Source organism: Amphibalanus amphitrite, unplaced genomic scaffold (genome assembly GCF_019059575.1).
Source record: "Amphibalanus amphitrite isolate SeventyFive unplaced genomic scaffold, NRLGWU_Aamphi_draft 000323F_arrow, whole genome shotgun sequence".
Classification (NCBI taxonomy): domain Eukaryota; kingdom Metazoa; phylum Arthropoda; class Thecostraca; order Balanomorpha; family Balanidae; genus Amphibalanus; species Amphibalanus amphitrite.
Genome location: NW_024881818.1, coordinates 8,186 through 25,902, shown reverse-complemented (window position 1 = coordinate 25,902; position 17,717 = coordinate 8,186). Strand labels below are relative to the sequence as shown.

Here is a 17,717-nt window from a genome sequence, read left to right as displayed (position 1 = left end):
ACAAAATGTGTTCCATCACCCGGCTCACATACCTACTTCTCGGAAATCGTTAGGCCTCCGGCGAACGTCGCCAAAATGAGTGGCGTATAGGTAGACGGATAAGTAGAAAACCATGTAAATGGACGGAATTCATCGTCCAAGATAGTTACCTTGCTCCGTTGCCAAATTACGCTTGTTTAGGGTTATCATGTTGTCACATTAGTTCGTCAAGCTGATGATTGCGCGCATAAAACGTTCAATAACAACATTTCCGTGCAACTTATGTAAGCTCATCATATCCTTAAGCTGTGGATTGACGAGTCGAATAACTCACGAATTGGAACGAAAACAAACTCACGAATTGCCTTTTCTCTCCAGTTTTATTTGGCCTGTAGGATATGTTTACATAGGTATTATTCAGTAAAAATTCAGCTCTTTGAAGTTTTATATTGTTTTTATCCGTCAACATTTGTTTAATGTTCCGATTTTTTCGCCACAAAAGAACAGTGTCTTTTATGGTTGGGTTGGGTCGTGCTATAATCGCTTATCCTCCGTCGTTCGTGACCATTAGCTATTGTGAATTCTTTGAGCGGCCGTGGTGCGGTGGTAACCGCTGATTACCAGTCAGTCTTGAGGCCGTCTGCCGTCGCTCGAACGGGTGAAGGGTGTGAACGAATGGTGCCCGACGGGCTCGGACGGCGTCTCCGTGCCCGAAGTCCGGCCGACGCGACGTGAACGTCGCCGAGCCGCGGCCCCGGCCCTGGCCGCCGTCAGCCGGGGCCGCCCGGCCGCCAGTGTCCGCCCGAGCGCACCGACTGAATGGCACGCCAATTTCAGCACCGGTCAATGCCGCCAACATTTGTCGCTCCCCTATCGCCTGGTGGGAGTTTCATTGCAGTGCCATCCATTATGCTGCAGTCTGTCGCCGGTTTAAAGGAAAAGGGCCACCTTCGTGAAATATGAAGATATCGTTGTTTTTCATTTTGACATTATTATTTTTCATTTTCTTTTTAAAACTGGTGCCAGAAGTGCACAATTCGCGAAAAAGTATTTAAAACTATTTAACATATTGGTACTATGTTGATACTCTCTACGGCACCTACTGTATGATGGCATAGCGATGACGTCACACTCAAGCCAATCAGCGTTCAGAAGACAGACTCGTCGGATTGTGTCAGATAAGCTGATTGGTTTAAGCTGAGCTGGTTGGAGCTGATTGGTAAAAAACCAAAGCCTCGCCGCGGGTGGCTGTATTGCCGGATAAGAACGCATTCCTGGGATAAGGACGCATTCCTGGCGTATTTTCTTTTAAAATTACCGATAACTACGAATGGAGGCCGAAATCGGCCGTAAGGAGGAAGACAGATAGGTTTTCGGACACGGGCTACAAGATGGCTATCTCAGTTTCAATCCCCATGTTAAAGGTGGCCCTTTTCCTTTAATGGGAATCGGATGGCTGGCGCTCGGACAGCGGAACGCGATACCTAATGGCCTGATGGGTCAGCTCGGGCGCCGTCAAAGCTGATCGGATTGATTTTAACCGTCACAGGAACTATCGGTTTTCTACATCGGTTCGGTTCCTTTGTCATAAATGTATACGCAGCTTTAGACTACCATACCTACGTCTTGGCATTGCATTATCCTCCGATGTACATATGCCATCAATCATAGTTATTGAATACTTCTCTTTTTGCGTCGTCATATAACAAGTTGACCCATTGAATAATGCAACAACTAATGTCAAAAAGTCAAAGAATTAAAACACTTCAACTCAATAAGTGCCCTATTAGTATCGCATGGTCCTGCTTGGCGGGCTTCCTGTGATGTTTCTTCAAACTGGGGTGCGCACTGTTCACACGTTTGTTTTTATCAGCGTTGATACCTATATCTGAGTGGTTAACGCATTAACCTGTATCACTTGCAGATTTGGGAATTTTCTTCGTGGAAGAGCCTCAGTCCGCGCTGGTATCGCCCGGTGAAGAGGTGGTACTCAGCTGCGCGATAAATCTGCCTGTCGACCAGCTAAGGTCTGCTGAATTAGTGACCTGCGCGCCGGAAAGTAAATCGTCCATAGACAGGCTAACACATCAGCGCTTGTAGAAAGAGTTCTAACAAAAATTGCGTTTGCTACTATAGGTAGGTACTGAGAGTGCTGAGCAGTGAGCAGAACCTGTTTGTCAGTGCTGTTGCCTGACAGTGCCGCTGTATTAGTCAGCTCAGCTTTGTCAGTTCAACTGTAGTGAATGCCGCTGCATGGCATTTCCAATTCGTTAGTGCCGCCATACATGTCGGTTATTGGCTCCTCAGATGGCTGCACAACTGGCGACCTCTACCCGCTGGTGACGGCGGCGCGGTGAAGGTCCAGCCCGGCCGGCTCCGGCTCCAGACCAAAGGGGAGCTGGGAGAGCACGGCCAACTCGACGGCGAGTACCGGGTCAGTTGTCGGAAACAGTGCGTAGTAGGGTGTGTCACTAGAAACAGATCAAGCGCTTCCGCTGATTTTCCTTGTCCCTGTGTCTATGGAAACCCATTGGTGCAGTTCTTTTTCCCGTGCATCGAAAATTCGGTCGGCGCCGGCTGAAAGAAGTTCGGGATTTATCGTGGCGCCCGGCGTTGCAGTCTCCATGTTTGGCGTAATGCGTTTGATGACACTAACACCAGCCGTGCGCGTCTTCGCCTGTTAGCGTCGACAGACGCTGTCAATACGGATGTAAGCAATGCAAACGAGGCAGTATCCTCTATTTAGACAACGGTTACACAGAAAAGATGCATCTTTGCCATTCAATAGCAAACTGAATTCAACTCAATTAGCATTTGCATACCTTGCATGGTTCAGGGGACCGATTTTCTTGCAGGCCTCCTTTGCAGAGATGTTGCCCGTCCGCACGGCTCTGGTGAGCTGATACAGCAGGAGCTTGTCGCTGCTGAGGTCGGCGATGATGTTGTCCGGCAGATCCAGCTCTGGGCCGCTCACCGGTCGGAACTTCACGGGAGAAAGACGGTGCACGGAGCCGCCGGCTGCCTTGCCCAACGGCCCCGTGAATGATCCGGGTCCACTGGTTTTGCCGTCCAAGTTCTGGAACACTTCCCTGAGTACAAGCTCATTCGAGTGCAGCTGGCAAACAAACCAATGGACCGTATGCCTTGAGCTCAGCGTCGCTGTGTTGTTGGTCCCGCGCGGCCACGGTACTTTGTCTCATCCGGCATCTTTCTCTCCATACTTTTTCGGGTCGATCAGCAATTCTGTTTTGCCGCTCGCTACGCGACCGACATCCATCTGAAAACCATTGATGACGGCCGCTACAGCACGGTTGGATAAAGCATACCTGTCAATCAGCTGCCAGTGCAGTGTTTGTCATATCATCATCGTTTGAGTCTTTGATGCATTTCTTCATCTCAAATTCACTTGTGACGTCTTCATTACTGTCGTTGGTGTCGGTCGTTGCCGACGAGTCTACCTGGCCTGTTTCGTCGATATTGACGCCGTTGGAATAGGTACGGAGGTGGGAAGGACGAGCTTGACCCACGTCGCCCCTCCCCTCGTTCCGCTCCCGTCTCATTCTAAGGCTCGCAGTCTTACGTCGTTTCCTCGTCTCCTCGTAGTCCACACCACCCAGTCGCATCTTCCAAACTCCTCTCTGGTCTCGAAGGAATGCTATTTCCGCTGAAGGTACCCGGTTTGAAAGTGGACAGGTACAGCTTCGCCGATCTTTACAGCGGCAGCGGGCGATGTCAAAAAGCTTACGAAACAGACTCGCTTCAGAAACACTTTGTTTCGTTTGTCCCTCCCAGTTCCCACATTCTTTCGGACACCTTGTTCGATTGGCGAAATCTTTCGTAGACTTGCTTTACCTTCCGAGCCACATTGTGCATTTGTATCGTTGGTATGCCCTCACTCGACCACATTGCAGCCACCGCTTCCGCTGCTTCACGTAAACATGCAGTGACTGTCCGCTCACTTTTTCTATCCTCTGCCAAGAGTCTCACATAGTTCACTACAAGTACATCTCTGTTGGTAGGCAGCTGATTTACCCGCAGCACACTGGGAGACCCGATAACAAAATGTTTCGCCTTGCTTCACCACGGCATCACCGCGGCACGTATAGTCCGATTCGATTGCACCACACGCACTTCTGCTCACGCCGCAGCTGAAACCAGACTCACCCACGTTCTTTGCAAGCTCGTGTGTCTCGGGGAGACAGCACATGACTCGAAAGCCGACACATTGTGTTGCCGACGGAGGGGTGATACCCGAGACCCCGCTCACGTTGCCCTCTGTCCATCCGTGCTCTCAATCTCCCTGCCCCACTCGTGATAGTCTTGCCAAGGCTGCAACGTGATCCTATTACGTACAGTGGCGGCGGAACACCTTCAATTAAGGGGGGGGGGGGCACTGCCGACTTTTGGTCCCATTCTTTCCATGCAACGCCCATAGGGCTAATGTTAAAATACCAAAATCAGAGGGGGACGGTGCCCCAGTGCCCTCCCCGTTCCGCCGCCTATATCCTATTATATTGATCATCTGTGGGTCCTGAATGGCCTCAACACATTAAGATAACAGTATGTTTCGTCCGACGTCCATTTAAACAAGAAATAGCAATCGAATTTTAACCGTCAAACGGTGTTGGCCGCTACAGGCCGACGGCGAGTCATATGGCTGGTGTTAGCGCTACGGTACGCATTGTGTTCAGTATGGAGACTTCAACGCCGGGCGCCACGGGAAATGTCGAAATTGAATGGGCTCGCGCCGCCTGAATTTTCGGTGCAGCGAAAAAAGAACAGTGCCAATGGGCTTCAATGAACCCAGGGACAAGGAATATCCGCGGAAGCACTTGATCTGAGACAAAAATATTTGATATGACACACCCTAGTGCGTAGTATGTACGGTACCGGTGCAGCCAAGCTTCCGACCTTACCTTTTTCTTCTCATCGGACTTCAGAGCACATACGTCCTTGGCAGAGAAACGGCTGTGTTCAGGGACACGTGTTTCCTCTGATATCTGCAGTGAAAAGAAAAAGGTAAAATGCAAGCTTGCCGAGTTTTCCAACAAAATTCCATTGCAATTGCCACTGCGAAGACGTTATTTTTAACTATGCATGGTTTACTGTTATGCGCTGTAGCGATGCAATTTCACCCATTTTACACGATGGCAGAGCTGCTTCTATTTGGCTAATTAAGCCGGCTGCGTCGTGTATACGAGTATGACGCACGATATAGCGGCATTATCAATTTGTTTGATCGTGTCATGTACCTATCTATGTAAACTGTAAAGTAATGATCATCGATCAGACCTCCCCTGCCGCACTCTCCCAATCTGTCTCCATTCTCCGCCATCGGCAGTGTATGGCGTGGATGGCCCCGATCGGGCTGGCCTCTCTGCCGGCGGTGGTCACTGTGGCGCACCTGGGACAGTTCGTGGCGCGGCCAAACGCCACGGTCACAGCGCCGACCGGCGGCACTGTCCTCCTGAGGTGTCCGCCGCCAGAGAGCGCTCCGCCCGCAGAGATTCGGTTCTACAGGGACGGAGAGGCGCTCATCAGCGATGGAGGTAACGTTAACTAAATAGCGCCATTGAACGCTTTAAAACCCTCGCCGGCCGAGGGGGGGGGGCGGGTGCCGCCCCCATAGGGTTTTTTTCGCGATAGCTCCGAACACGCTGGCGATAGAGAGCTGAAACTTGGCATACCTGACCTTTGATTCAAGCCAGATCTTTTGACACCAACCGCATTTTCGGGTCAGGTCAGGTCATTGACCTATGACGTCATAAGTGAACCTGTGCACGGTCTTCAGATGTCGCAACTTCGCAACGCCCTCACTGCCAGAGGAGATGTAACAGGGAAATGAAACTTGCAGGATCTAGTATCCATTATGAGTCTCACAACTTGTATATCTCGGATTTTTCCTAAAGGTCATATGAGGTCAGGTCATTTTCGTGACTTCACCATTATAAGTCAATGAGGAAAAATGAAAACTGCTATTCTGGCGCCGTGAACGATCTCCAACTATCTCAAGCACACAGAATCGTGATTTGATGCACTCCTTGCAAGGTTAGATGCGTCATTTTTGCAATGTTGACCTTACGTGACGTCATTTATGACGTCATCAAGGTCATATTAGTTTTTCGTCAATAACTCTTGATTAAATTGAGCTAGCGACTCGGGAAAGCCACCAATGGATTCAGAAAGACCTGCCGAATTGAATGGTATGCGACATGATCTCTTTCGACCAACTTCGTGACCTGGGGGTGCTGACCTGACCTTGACCTGAGTTCAACACCCCAAGTTGACCTGACCCGGACAAAAAGTATATCATTCGACGCGCCTGAGCGAGGCGAACACGATGCTGCCAAAATCGCGGCTCTGCGGCCGTTTTTTGCGAAGTTATTCACCAAAAACTGAACCGTACCTTGGAGCACTTGACCTGACCTCAGAGGTCACCGGTTGACCTAGGACCTTAAAATCGGATACCAATCTCTGCGTCTCGTACCGGTGCACACGCTCGTTTTTTCCGCGACGCGCTAGCTCCACCAGGGGCGAAACGGCAAGGGGGGTCGTACCCCCCCCCCCCCCTCGGCCGGCGCGTATGTAGAAAACCAATAGGTCCGGCGAGGGTTAAAGGGTTATGTCACAAGTTATATCAGGGTTATGTCATCGATACTTTATAATTATGGCTTACTACAATCACTTTTGATTATATTCTTCGCTGTAAAGATGCCTGTGGTTTGTCGCTGGGTTCATTTATCAATGATCAATGTCCATAACTACATGTTTAGGCATCGATGGAGCTCTCGTTTCGTTCGATTGAGCCTGCCTTCATGACTCATCACTCCTTTCGAGTTTCGACCCGCCTGTGACCGGGACCTCATTTCGCCGAGTCCCTTTAGTGACTCGGCCTCTTTTCTACTCTCTCACTGCGACAGACAGTCACCAGTTGCTCTCTGGAGGTCGCCTGTTCATCTCAAACGTGAGCAGTTCGCAGGCAGGGACGTACTCCTGTGTAGCTTCTAATTCACGTGTTAGACAGAAGACGTCAGCGCCATTCGTCACCCGACTTGTCGTCAGCAGCGGCGAGCAATGGCCAAAGAAACCACCGCGTATTGTGGTTTCTCCGGAGCCGGTGAATTGGGCGGCAGAGGGAGACACCGTCAGGTTAGAATTAAATAGAAAACTGCGCACTTAGTGGATGTTCATGCCGTTGAGTCATATTTAATCACTTCCTTTCCTTAGGTTTGAAAAAACTGGCCTAACACTATTTGTCTGCGTTGTGCGTCGCCCGATGCGTTGCGGCACAGCATACCTTCAGGCGCTAACTGTTACTGCCATCTAGCGGAAAAATACAAACTACGTGACGCTTGGTAAGTGGGCGCTGGGCTTGTCCAAATCCTTGCCGATCGTGGCTGATGATTGATGTGTGCTCAGTGCTGGGTTTCATGGTGGGGACATTGGTCAATGATCAGGCCTGTAAGTATTTAGTTTATTACGTTTGACACTTGCTGGAGTAACTATACACTTACCGATCCGTTCCACATTCCATCCGTTATATGTTCCACGCCCGACTAACCTGTCCCGTCGTCCCGTCCCGGCCAGGCTGGAGTGCGCAGCGGACGGGTGGCCGGTCCCGACGGTCGCCTGGCACCGGTCCACGCTCGGCGCTCGGTGGTCCGAACGCTTCTCCCAGGGCGCGGCCGCTCTGACGATACGACAGCTGAAGGTAGAGGACGAGGGCACCTTCATTTGCGAGGTGGTCAGCGAGGCAGGTGTCGTCACCCGCCGCCACAGAGGTCAGGGTCTCCGGTGAGTGACAGAATTGGAGGAAAAACAGCGGCAATGGTGACGATGACAAGGCAGCAGTGCTGCTCAATGTAGCGGAAGACGTAAAAATTATAAATTATTTACTTCCCAAACACAACACGCAATCTATAAACATCGAATCATAGACCTCAGTATACCAAGTATGTATGCAGAGGTCTATAATCGAGTAGAGCGAATATCGCGATCCGTAGCTATCTCTTTAGTACCGTAACTGTTTTGTGCCCTCCTTCAAGGCTTTGACTTGCATGAACCCGGCATGCGCTTTGCTCCTGTCATTTACAGCACCTGTGTCTGTGTGGACGTCTCCCACGGACCTGTCGGTGCCCGAGGGCGCCGCAGTCGAGCTGCTCTGCTCCGGTCGCGGCTGGCCGCCCCCAGAGCTGACCTGGGTCTTCAACGGCAGACCCGTGCCTTCTACCGAGCCAGACCCAGAGACGGATACCGCTCGGGAGCCGGAGTCAGCACAACAGCGGGAAACTGGGGCAGTGTCGGGGCGGAAACTGGAGACTGGTGCAGACGTTGTGCCTGAGGACGGGCAGGGAGCGCTGGCGGTGGCAGAGGGACAGGCCGCCGGCGCCGGGAGCGGGCGGAATCACGTGCGGAGACGTGCTCTGAAGTTCCGCGCGGTCCGCCGGCAGGACGCCGGCCTGTATCAGTGTTTCGGACACGGCGCCAATGGTGACGACAAGGCAGCAGTGCTGCTCAAGGTAGGCGATACACTTAGGCAGTCGTGGGGTTAATTTATATTTGAGTGTATTAATTACAGAATAAGCCGGAAGAAGCTCACTAACAGGGAACTAGGAAAAAGGTTTATTGTTTGTGTCGCTGATGTTAACATGTTTTCAAAGTTTTACCTGATTTTAGAAGCATCTGATAGAATTACGTTGGTTGTTGAGTTTATTTTATGTCGATGTTATTATTTTACGTTTCCCTCCAAAAGTACCGTAGAATTAGCATTATCCATAAATAAGTCCTTAACAATTGAGTGGATTTAGTACATATATGCCTTCCATTTCTTACAAATACATGTGTGAAAACCCATTGTATAATGTATGAGCCATCGCGACATCGTAACAGGTACATCGCGACAGGTAATTCCGCAAAGGACGGTGTCGGAGGAGCGTCCGTCTGCGTCACTGGAGTCATTCAAGGACCGGCACGACACCAGTGACCGGCGGCCGACAGGTCAGGGATAAACGTTATGGATCAGTTGTTTCACTTCCTTTCATTCCTTTTCATGTATTTAGCAGCGCTCACTAAACAGCGGCTTAAACGTCTTGTAATTTTTATCAGAACTGGATCTGCGCAAGACGTCCTAAAATACTCCGATGATTAGCAAAGACATAAGGTTAACCTTATACGATGCTGCCTGGCAGACATTGACAGTTTCTTGATGAGTTTTGTTTTTGTAACGGTCGACTAGAATTCGCTTTCTATCCCCACCAAACCCGATCCTTCTCAACCATTTCGGCTTTTCCTACCCGTCTTAGTTCGGCCATAACGTAAAAAATAAGTTATTTATGACACTATCTTATCTATCCAGGCATCCCATCTTTACCCCTGACGAATTTTCCCGCTTCCTCTAACCCGCCGTCTACCCTCTGCCGCCCGCAGTCCTGATGGTACCGCCCGGCGCCCCGGCCGACTACCTAACCTTCCGTCTACCGTCTGCCGCCCGCAGTCCTCCTGGTACCGCCCAGCGCCCCGGCCGTCTACCTAACCCGCCGACTACCCTCTGCCGCCCGCAGTCCTCCTGGTACCGCCCAGCGCCCCGGCCGACTACCTAACCCGCCGACTACCCTCTGCCGCCCGCAGTCCTCCTGGTACCGCCCAGCGCCCCGGCCGACTACCTAACCCGCCGACTACCCTCTGCCGCCTGCAGTCCTCCTGGTACCGCCCAGCGCCCCGGCCGACTACCTAACCCGCCGACTACCCTCTGCCGCCCCCAGTCCTCCTGGTACCGCCCGGCGCCCCGGCCGTTTACCTAACCCGCCGACTACCCTCTGCCGCCTGCAGTCCTCCTGGTACCGCCCGGCGCCCCGGCCGACTACCTAACCCTCCGTCTACCCTCTGCCGCCCGCAGTCCTCCTGGTACCGCCCGGCGCCCCGGCCGTTTACCTAACCCGGCGTCTACCCTCTGCCGCCTGCAGTCCTCCTGGTACCGCCCGGCGCCCCGGCCGACTACCTAACCCTCCGTCGAATCTCTGCCGCCCCCAGTCCTCCTGGTAAGTACCGCCCGGCGCCCCGGCCGTCTACCTAACCCGCCGTCTACCCTCTGCCGCCCCCAGTCCTCCTGGTGCCGCCCGGCGCCCCGGCCGTCTACCTAACCCTCCGTCTACCGTCTGTCTCCCCCAGTCCTCCTGGTAAGTACCGCCCGGCGCCCCGGCCGTCTACCTAACCCTCCGTCTACCGTCTGTCGCCCGCAGTCCTCCTGGTGCCGCCCGGCGCCCCGGCCGTCTACCTAACCCTCCGTCTACCGTCTGTCTCCCCCAGTCCTCCTGGTAAGTACCGCCCGGCGCCCCGGCCGTTTACCTAACCTGCCGTCTACCCTCTGCCGCCCCCAGTCCTCCTGGTACCGCCCGGCGCCCCGGCCGTCTACCTAACCCTCCGCCGAACCTCTGTCTCCCCCAGTCCTCCTGGTAAGTACCGCCCGGCGCCCCGGCCGTCTACCTAACCCTCCGTCTACCCTCTGCCGCCCGCAGTCCTCCTGGTACCGCCCGGCGCCCCGGCCGTCTACCTAACCCTCCGTCTACCCTCTATCTTCCGCAGTCCTCCTGGTACCGCCCAGCGCCCCGGCCGACTACCTAACCCTCCGTCTACCCTGTGCCGCCCCCAGTCCTCCTGGTACCGCCCGGCGCCCCGGCCGTGTACCCCATCTCCGAGTCGGCAGTCATGCTGCAGTGGCAGGTACCGCCCAACGACGGGCTGGCCGTGCTCTTCTTCAAGATCCAGTACCGGCGCACGCCGCGCCGTAGGCACGGCTGGCACACCGTCGACTCGGACGTACCGGGAACGGCCAGGTCGTTCGAGGTCAGCGGACTCAAACTGGGCGGCAGGTACAAGTGAGTCCAGGGTCGACTGGAAGGGATTCGAGGATAATGGAATGCGTTGTCGTCGGTGAGGAGGGGAAGGGTCAGCAGAAATGACTTAACACGCGCAGTGGAAGGGTTGCCAGTACTACGCCCAGTGGAAGGGGGGGGGGCGGATGTCGCCCCCCCCCCTAAGATCTCAGCTCCCACTGGAGCTAGAAAGACGAAATTTGGAGGGTAGGTGGGGGTCATGGGGAACTCTGTTGTGTGTGAATTTCATGACCCTAGGTCAATATCTTCAAGGTCAAATGAGGTCAAATGTGGTCAAATCTGCCATATGAGCGACTTTTTTGCGTTTACACGCCGATAACTCAAAAAGTTACCGGCCGATTTTCTTTATTCTTTCACTATTCGAAAGACCAAACATTTGTGAGTATGTAATGTGAATTTATAGTTAATCCAACAATAAATATGGCAGTTAGAAGCCTGCTAAGGGTAAGATATCGCCGGCTGAAGCGGGATCGGCCGACGCGGGAAACGCGGCAATCACAATTTTGTGTTTACACACTCATAACTCAAGTTGTTACCGGCCGATTTTCAAAATTCTTTGACCATATGATTCCCTGTACATTTCTCAGTCTTCTCACTAAATTTGACGCGAATCTAATATAATCAGCGGTAAGGAGCGCGATGTAAAGACGGAACCGTCCCGCCCCGGCACAGTCTACAATTCAGGCGGCGCGTAACGGCTAGCGCCGGCCGCCGCGCCGCCGCGCCGCCGCGGCGGCAGGATGTTTGACTTTACATCGCTCTTACTAGAAAAGTTGTGAACCGATTTTCTTATTTCTTGCACGAGAAGATCCGCAATTCAATTTTGGGCAGGTAGCCAAAATTTCACATTAATATTTTGTTTGTGGCGCGAGTTATTGGCGAAAAACAGGAGGGGTGGGCGAAATCCGCCCCCCCCCCTTCCACTGCGCGTGTTAATAGGATGACGTTTTTTAAACATTGACTTGTTATCCATGATGTGACGCAAATTATTGATTCCGCGCGGTTCGCATTTGTATTAGTTCACCAGTGCTTGCAAGAGTCATATCTCTAGTTCATCTCTAGAAAATTAATACCCCGTCAAATTATTTATTTGTATAAATTCAGTGCTACGTTTTGATGAAATACTTGACGGCAATAAGCGTTACGGTTACCCACCTCCCAGGTTTCGCGTGTTGGCCGTGTACGAGAACAAGGACAACAAGCACGGGCCCAACTCTCGCACTGTGAGGATGGTTCGGCTGCTCGAGACGGCCCGTCCGCCGGGCTCGCCGACCGTCACCCAGCTGTGGCCTCTCAATATCACGGCCATCCGCTGCTCGTGGTCCTACCACGACGTGCGAGCGGCACCCGTGCAGGGCTACTTCATACACTACCGGGACGCGGCGACCGCCGGCGGCTACTCAAAGGTAGGTGTCGAGTTTTGCCAGTCTTGAGCCCAAACAAATGATCCCACGCGTATTTGCAAAAGTAATAAATAATGGATGCAATCATTCTGTTACTGAGGGGTAGTTTGCGGTGTACAGCTAAAACGCAAACCAGCGAGAACGATTAAAGACGAGTTTTCCCGTCCTGTGACTTTATCTTTGAACATGAACCATATCGCTATAAAACACCATTCGTAAAAAATTATGTTTTTCTATTTAAATTAGCCTGAGTTCTAGGATAATTTTGTATAACTGAAAGTTTGTATTTAGTGAACTGAAATTAGCAGCTATCTACGTGGAGGTCTTGAGCCAGACGTAGCTACACCCAACCCTGCCCGTATCGCTGATGGTTTCCACCTCCGTTGATTGTGACGCCAGGTGACCGTGCTCGGCGAGACGACCAAGACTCACGTCCTGACAGCTCTGCAGCCGGCCACCGTCTACGAGGTCAAGGTGCAGGCCTTCCACAGGGCCGGCGGCGTGTCCACCTTCTCGCCCATAGTCACCCAGTCCACGAGAGGTGAGCGATATTTCTGGGAACGGTGAAGGAGTGGATGTTTTAGTTACTTGGTAAGGGCAAAGTGCCATCCTGAGTCTATTCGGTGCTATTAACGTTAGGCTCATGTGTTCTGTTTTATTATCACATAGATAATGGGCGTATGTCCCATTTCATTAGAAGTGTCGCTCATGAAACTGCTGAGTTTATAATCCTTCTCTTTTTCGTCAAACTAGTTGCTTCAAGTTTAAGATCGGTAGCATATCTGCTATATCGACACTTTTTTTTAAACCCCACATCTGCTCTCCCGTGAATTTCGGGAGGCACGAAAGATCTCCTTTTAAAAGTGTCCAATCGTCCGATCCTGATCAAATATGTGTGTTCGTAGGCCTGTTCTGGTATTGCTTTATCTGCCAAGACAGACAAACTTGAGAAAAATCGAGTGATTGTACCTTTTTGAAGGTCTCTAAGCAACTTGTCTGAAATTCACCGGAGAACAAATGTGGGGTTTAAAAAAAGGTGTCGACATGTAAACACTAAACATTAAATTTCAGTTTGCTCACGTTCAAAGCACGACCCCACCGCCTGACTTCTGGTCACACACCTCTCTCCCTCCCCGCCAGCTCTTCCAGAAGCCTCCACGGACCGCTCTACCGTCTCCGGGGAGCACCCATCGGCGGGTGGTGGGCCGGGCGGTGTCCCCACCAGTCTGGAGACGGTGGTCGGGGGAGCGATCGGTGGACTGCTGGTACTGCTGGTGACTCTGGTCGTCGCCTGCCGGTGTCGCTCAGTCACCTCCGCAAAACGGAGAGGTGGGTCGGTACAACGGTGTACTGAGGGGTGAATATAGACGGAGAGAGAGAGTAAGCCAGTATCCATTTAATAGATTAACGAACAAAAATCCTTCTCACCTGCTATTTGAAAAGCGACCGGATCTGTCGTGAAATGACTGATCGCTTGCAATACAAAGGGACGCTTCTTTACCACCATGGGTGGCCTTCCGGAACCCACCGGATGACTACGATGTGCTTGTTTAGCGCCTTCTAGTCCCATAATATCGGTGACATATGTGCTGGCTGATGGCGCGTGAGAAGACGTGACTGAACTGAAGTCTGAAATGGGACTGATTAATGATATCTGCACTTACTGGCACGGCGTCCAAAGAGACGTCCCGTGTGGTCCCTAACGTGGCGAGAGGTGATTGATGTTTGGGAGAACAGAGAGAGAGAGAGAGAGAGAGAGAGAGAGAGAGAGAGAGAGAGAGAGAGAGAGAGGGAGAGAGAGAGAGTGAGTGATAGAGAGAGTGAGAGAGAGAGAGAGAGAGAGAGAGAGAGAGAGAGAGAGAGAGAGAGAGAGAGAGAGAGAGAGAGAGAGAGACAGAGAGAGACAGAGAGAGACAGAGAGAGACAGAGAGAGACAGAGAGAGACAGAGAGAGACAGAGAGAGACAGAGAGAGACAGAGAGAGAGAGAGAGAGAGGGAGAGAGAGAGAGAGAGAGAGAGAGAGAGAGAGAGAGAGAGAGAGAGAGAGAGAGAGAGAGAGAGACAGAGAGAGACAGAGAGAGACAGAGAGAGACAGAGAGAGACAGAGAGAGACAGAGAGAGACAGAGAGAGACAGAGAGAGACAGAGAGAGACAGAGAGAGACAGAGAGAGACAGAGAGAGACAGAGAGAGACAGAGAGAGACAGAGAGAGACAGAGAGAGAGAGAGAGAGAGAGAGAGAGAGAGAGAGAGAGAGAGAGAGAGAGAGAGAGAGAGAGAGAGAGAGAGAGAGAGAGAGAGAGAGAGAGAGAGGAGAGAGAGAGAGAGAGAGAGAGAGAGAGAGAGAGAGGAGAGAGAGAGAGAGAGAGAGAGAGAGAGAGAGAGAGAGAGAGAGAGAGAGAGAGAGAGAGAGAGAGAGAGAGAGAGAGAGAGAGAGAGAGAGAGAGAGAGAGAGAGAGAGAGAGAGAGAGAGAGAGAGAGAGAGAGAGAGAGAGAGAGAGAGAGAGAGAGAGAGAGAGAGAGAGAGAGAGAGAGACGGGTTAGGAGTTCGCCGAAAAGAAATTGGTGGTAGGTATTACGGGGCAGATATGAAATTGGTGGTAGGTATTACGGGGCAGATATGATTTGGGAAACTGAGAAGTTTTGGCGATGATTGCTGGTAAAAGTTGGATTGAAGGCGAAAGTGCAATTAATGGCAGATCAACTTTTGTGGCGTATCTCTGCCTGCGAGATATTTGCGAAGAAAAATTTTGCATGATCGTTTGAGATAACAGTGTCGATTTCACTTCGCTTGAACATTTATACAGGAATGTGCTTCGTGTAATTGCTTTGTGTAATAATGACTTATCCATTAGTAACATTCAACGGTGCTGATAATTATTATTTTTCTCACATACTTCAGCGGCGATGAAAGGCAGCGGTGACAGCCTACGGGAGGGCAGCGTGATCCAGTCGCTGAGGGTTTCAGCGGCGAGGCCTGAAAACGACCAGATGCTGGAGACCAATCCCTATACGCAGGTCAGAGTCTGTTTGCAGTTTACCAGATGTGATGCTTGGAGTTTGAGGTTTTATCATCGTTTTCTCGCTGGGTCGGGTTGTTGGAACGTCTACCTGCAACAGATTTCCGTTAGTTTCAATTAGGAGACAGGAGTAGCTAATATACTCTGTGCTGTTGCCTGTTTTCATCTTTTTTTTAGCAGTGTCCTGAGGTGTGACGTGCTATAGGAGTGCCCCTTCGTATCAAATGCGACATGCGGAACAGCCTACTTTTAGGCGTTCGTCAGTAGTGACATCCGGCGGCGAAAGTAAAAATTATTCAGTCCTGAACACCAAGCAACGCTCTAGCATGGTTTAGCGGTGATGCAGCGATTGACGATGTTTTGTCGGTAATTTCAGGAGATATCCGCCGAGACGAAACTCACTGAGGAGTCTCCAGACGCAGGAACATCGAACAGAGGACACAGCAGCACCTTACCAGCTGCGCCCCTCAACAATAACAAACGCCGTCCCGGGAGACGCCGGCGGCACAGTCCTCCGTCCGACTTACAATCAGGTGAGGAAACTGAGCATAATTGATGGTTGAGCAGTGAGCAGTGAGCACGCTGTAATGGACAGGTGCTTACCTATGTGTTTATACATTCATTTTTTCATTCATGTTTTTGTAACTTTCCACTTTACAGCGGCTGTTAAAAAGCTACACGTCTTGTAAATGAAAAAGGTGAGACATAAAACGAGATGATATTAACATGATCAAACCTGATAGAACGAGGTGATCAAAAATATATGGGGGCTGAAACAATCTGAATGTATGTATTTATCGACTGATGTGTTTTTATAAATTATAATAGGTATAAAGCCAAAAGACACCAAACTAATTATTACGACATAAAATGCTTTTTGAACGCAAAATTCTTTCACTACAAGTGTTTGTACACTATTCAGGCGTTTAATCCACCGCTCCGAATAACTCTTGTCTAACGATGCATCGGCTTCTCTTGTGTTGCCAGGCATTGAAATGCAGTCCCTGACAAGAAGACCAACAATATGCTGATCCGAGTCCAGGGAAAACGCCGAGCTGTGAGCTGATTCGTCATTCCTTCCCCGTGCGAACTCGCGTGAACCAATGGCTGAACAGATGGTATATATAATGTAACTACATACAACTGCTTACAATAACGTAATTTCATCGCAGGTTCATAAAACTGATTTGTTTGTTTTTATCGTGACCATTCAGCGATATTATCGTCGACTGCATGCATATGAATTGCAGGGTCTTTTCCGTCCATGTTTCTGTTTCTTACCTGCGGCTGCCACCCTGTGCTATGTAAGCAGTGGCGCGGGAACCGGGGGGGCTAGCGGGGGCTGAGCCCCCCAGCTTTTCGGCTGGGGGGGGGGCTCGTAATGTATTTGAGCCCCCCCAGCTGGAGGAATCGAAATAGGAAATCTACCAACATAATTTCATAGATTCATACATAGGCGCGGGAACTGGGGGAGGGGGCAGTGGGGGAAGCTTGCCTCCACAACTCTGCGGCCGTGGGGGCGGTGCCCCACAACGTTTCATGAGTCCAGGAACCGTTGGGCAGCTTGTCCTCTCCAAATTAGGGGTTGTGGGTCGCAAAGGAAGAAAGCATGTACGTGAAAAATCCACCTATTTCACTGGCTCGGCAACTCATTTGGCAGATTAAAACCTTTACTGCAGGTTGCCAAAACGGTAATTTCTTCACTCAGCTGAGACGGAATACCTCACTTTTTGAAAATATTTTCGTTTTTTTATTGCTGTTGAAAAGGCCAATGTCTGAAAAATAAGTGGCCTAAAACCGGTGAGAAAACTAGATTTGGGGGTACCCTAGGTTGATTTCTATTATGGTTTAGCCCCCCCAGTCTGGAAGAAGTTCCCGCGCCACTGTATGTAAGATAGTTTACTGCAGACTTGTAATGCTCACTACAAAGGGGAGTAATAGTGTGGCTACTAGGGTGACCCGCGTGCTCCGCAACGCGAAAAGGGATATTTTCGATCGGCGGGTGTTCGGTTGTTCTTGAGTCGGTTGGGTTATCTATCCATTTCGGTCGATTGCTTTTTGACGGCTAAACGTTTTGGTTTGTGGAAAAAAATATCCACCGCATCGAGGTGCCCGTGTCTGATAAGCATGCTTTTTACTTCAAAATCTGTCAAATGTGCTTTATAATTGAGGTGCGTAGTTTTAAGACAAATGAAAGGCGTAGATAATTTTCGCTAAAAATCGTTTTGCAGAGGTTTAAAACATTTATATTTTTAAGAATACTGTTGCTTGTCATGCAAACGTGATGATTGGATCTTGGAGAGAATTGAATGCTCTTTCTAATGATAGCATTTTCAATTGTCAAGCGTATCAGGTTAAGCAGCAAATCCCGTGTATCTTTTTAGTGGCACATTATGGACAAATACCATTTTAATTCAGCGATTTT

The 17,717-nt window shown here is 50.8% G+C and overlaps 2 protein-coding genes across 2 annotated transcripts in view; both read left to right on the top strand.

Annotated features, from left to right (window-relative positions):
* Window positions 1-9,411, top strand: part of LOC122388444 (cell adhesion molecule-related/down-regulated by oncogenes-like) — a 23,703-nt gene extending 14,292 nt beyond the window's left edge. The window contains exons 3-9 of the mRNA XM_043379521.1: window positions 1,904-2,006; window positions 2,287-2,413; window positions 5,321-5,528; window positions 6,900-6,966; window positions 7,567-7,760; window positions 8,074-8,498; window positions 9,406-9,411. Coding sequence (XP_043235456.1) covers window positions 1,904-2,006; window positions 2,287-2,413; window positions 5,321-5,528; window positions 6,900-6,966; window positions 7,567-7,760; window positions 8,074-8,498; window positions 9,406-9,411 — 1,130 coding nt within the window. The remainder of the gene's footprint in view (window positions 1-1,903; window positions 2,007-2,286; window positions 2,414-5,320; window positions 5,529-6,899; window positions 6,967-7,566; window positions 7,761-8,073; window positions 8,499-9,405) is intronic.
* LOC122388481 (interference hedgehog-like) lies at window positions 6,900-17,717 on the top strand. Its single transcript, XM_043379618.1, has 11 exons — window positions 6,900-7,128; window positions 7,567-7,773; window positions 8,074-8,498; window positions 8,883-8,976; window positions 10,628-10,853; window positions 12,034-12,277; window positions 12,674-12,815; window positions 13,415-13,603; window positions 15,175-15,290; window positions 15,669-15,825; window positions 16,280-17,717. The coding sequence occupies exons 5-11, from the start codon at window positions 10,684-10,686 to the stop codon at window positions 16,321-16,323; spliced, it is 1,062 nt and encodes a 353-aa protein (XP_043235553.1). The 5' UTR covers window positions 6,900-7,128; window positions 7,567-7,773; window positions 8,074-8,498; window positions 8,883-8,976; window positions 10,628-10,683; the 3' UTR covers window positions 16,324-17,717.

What these genes read in the sequence shown, in the direction of transcription:
- LOC122388481 (XM_043379618.1), top strand. Translation starts at nt 10,684, where the DNA reads ATGCTGCAGTGGCAGGTACCGCCCAACGACGGGCTGGCCGTGCTCTTC. An exon ending in AGACCAATCCCTATACGCAG is followed by an intron (nt 15,291 to 15,668) that starts GTCAGAGTCTGT and finishes CGGTAATTTCAG; the next exon opens with GAGATATCCGCCGAGACGAA. An exon ending in TCCGTCCGACTTACAATCAG is followed by an intron (nt 15,826 to 16,279) that starts GTGAGGAAACTG and finishes TTGTGTTGCCAG; the next exon opens with GCATTGAAATGCAGTCCCTG.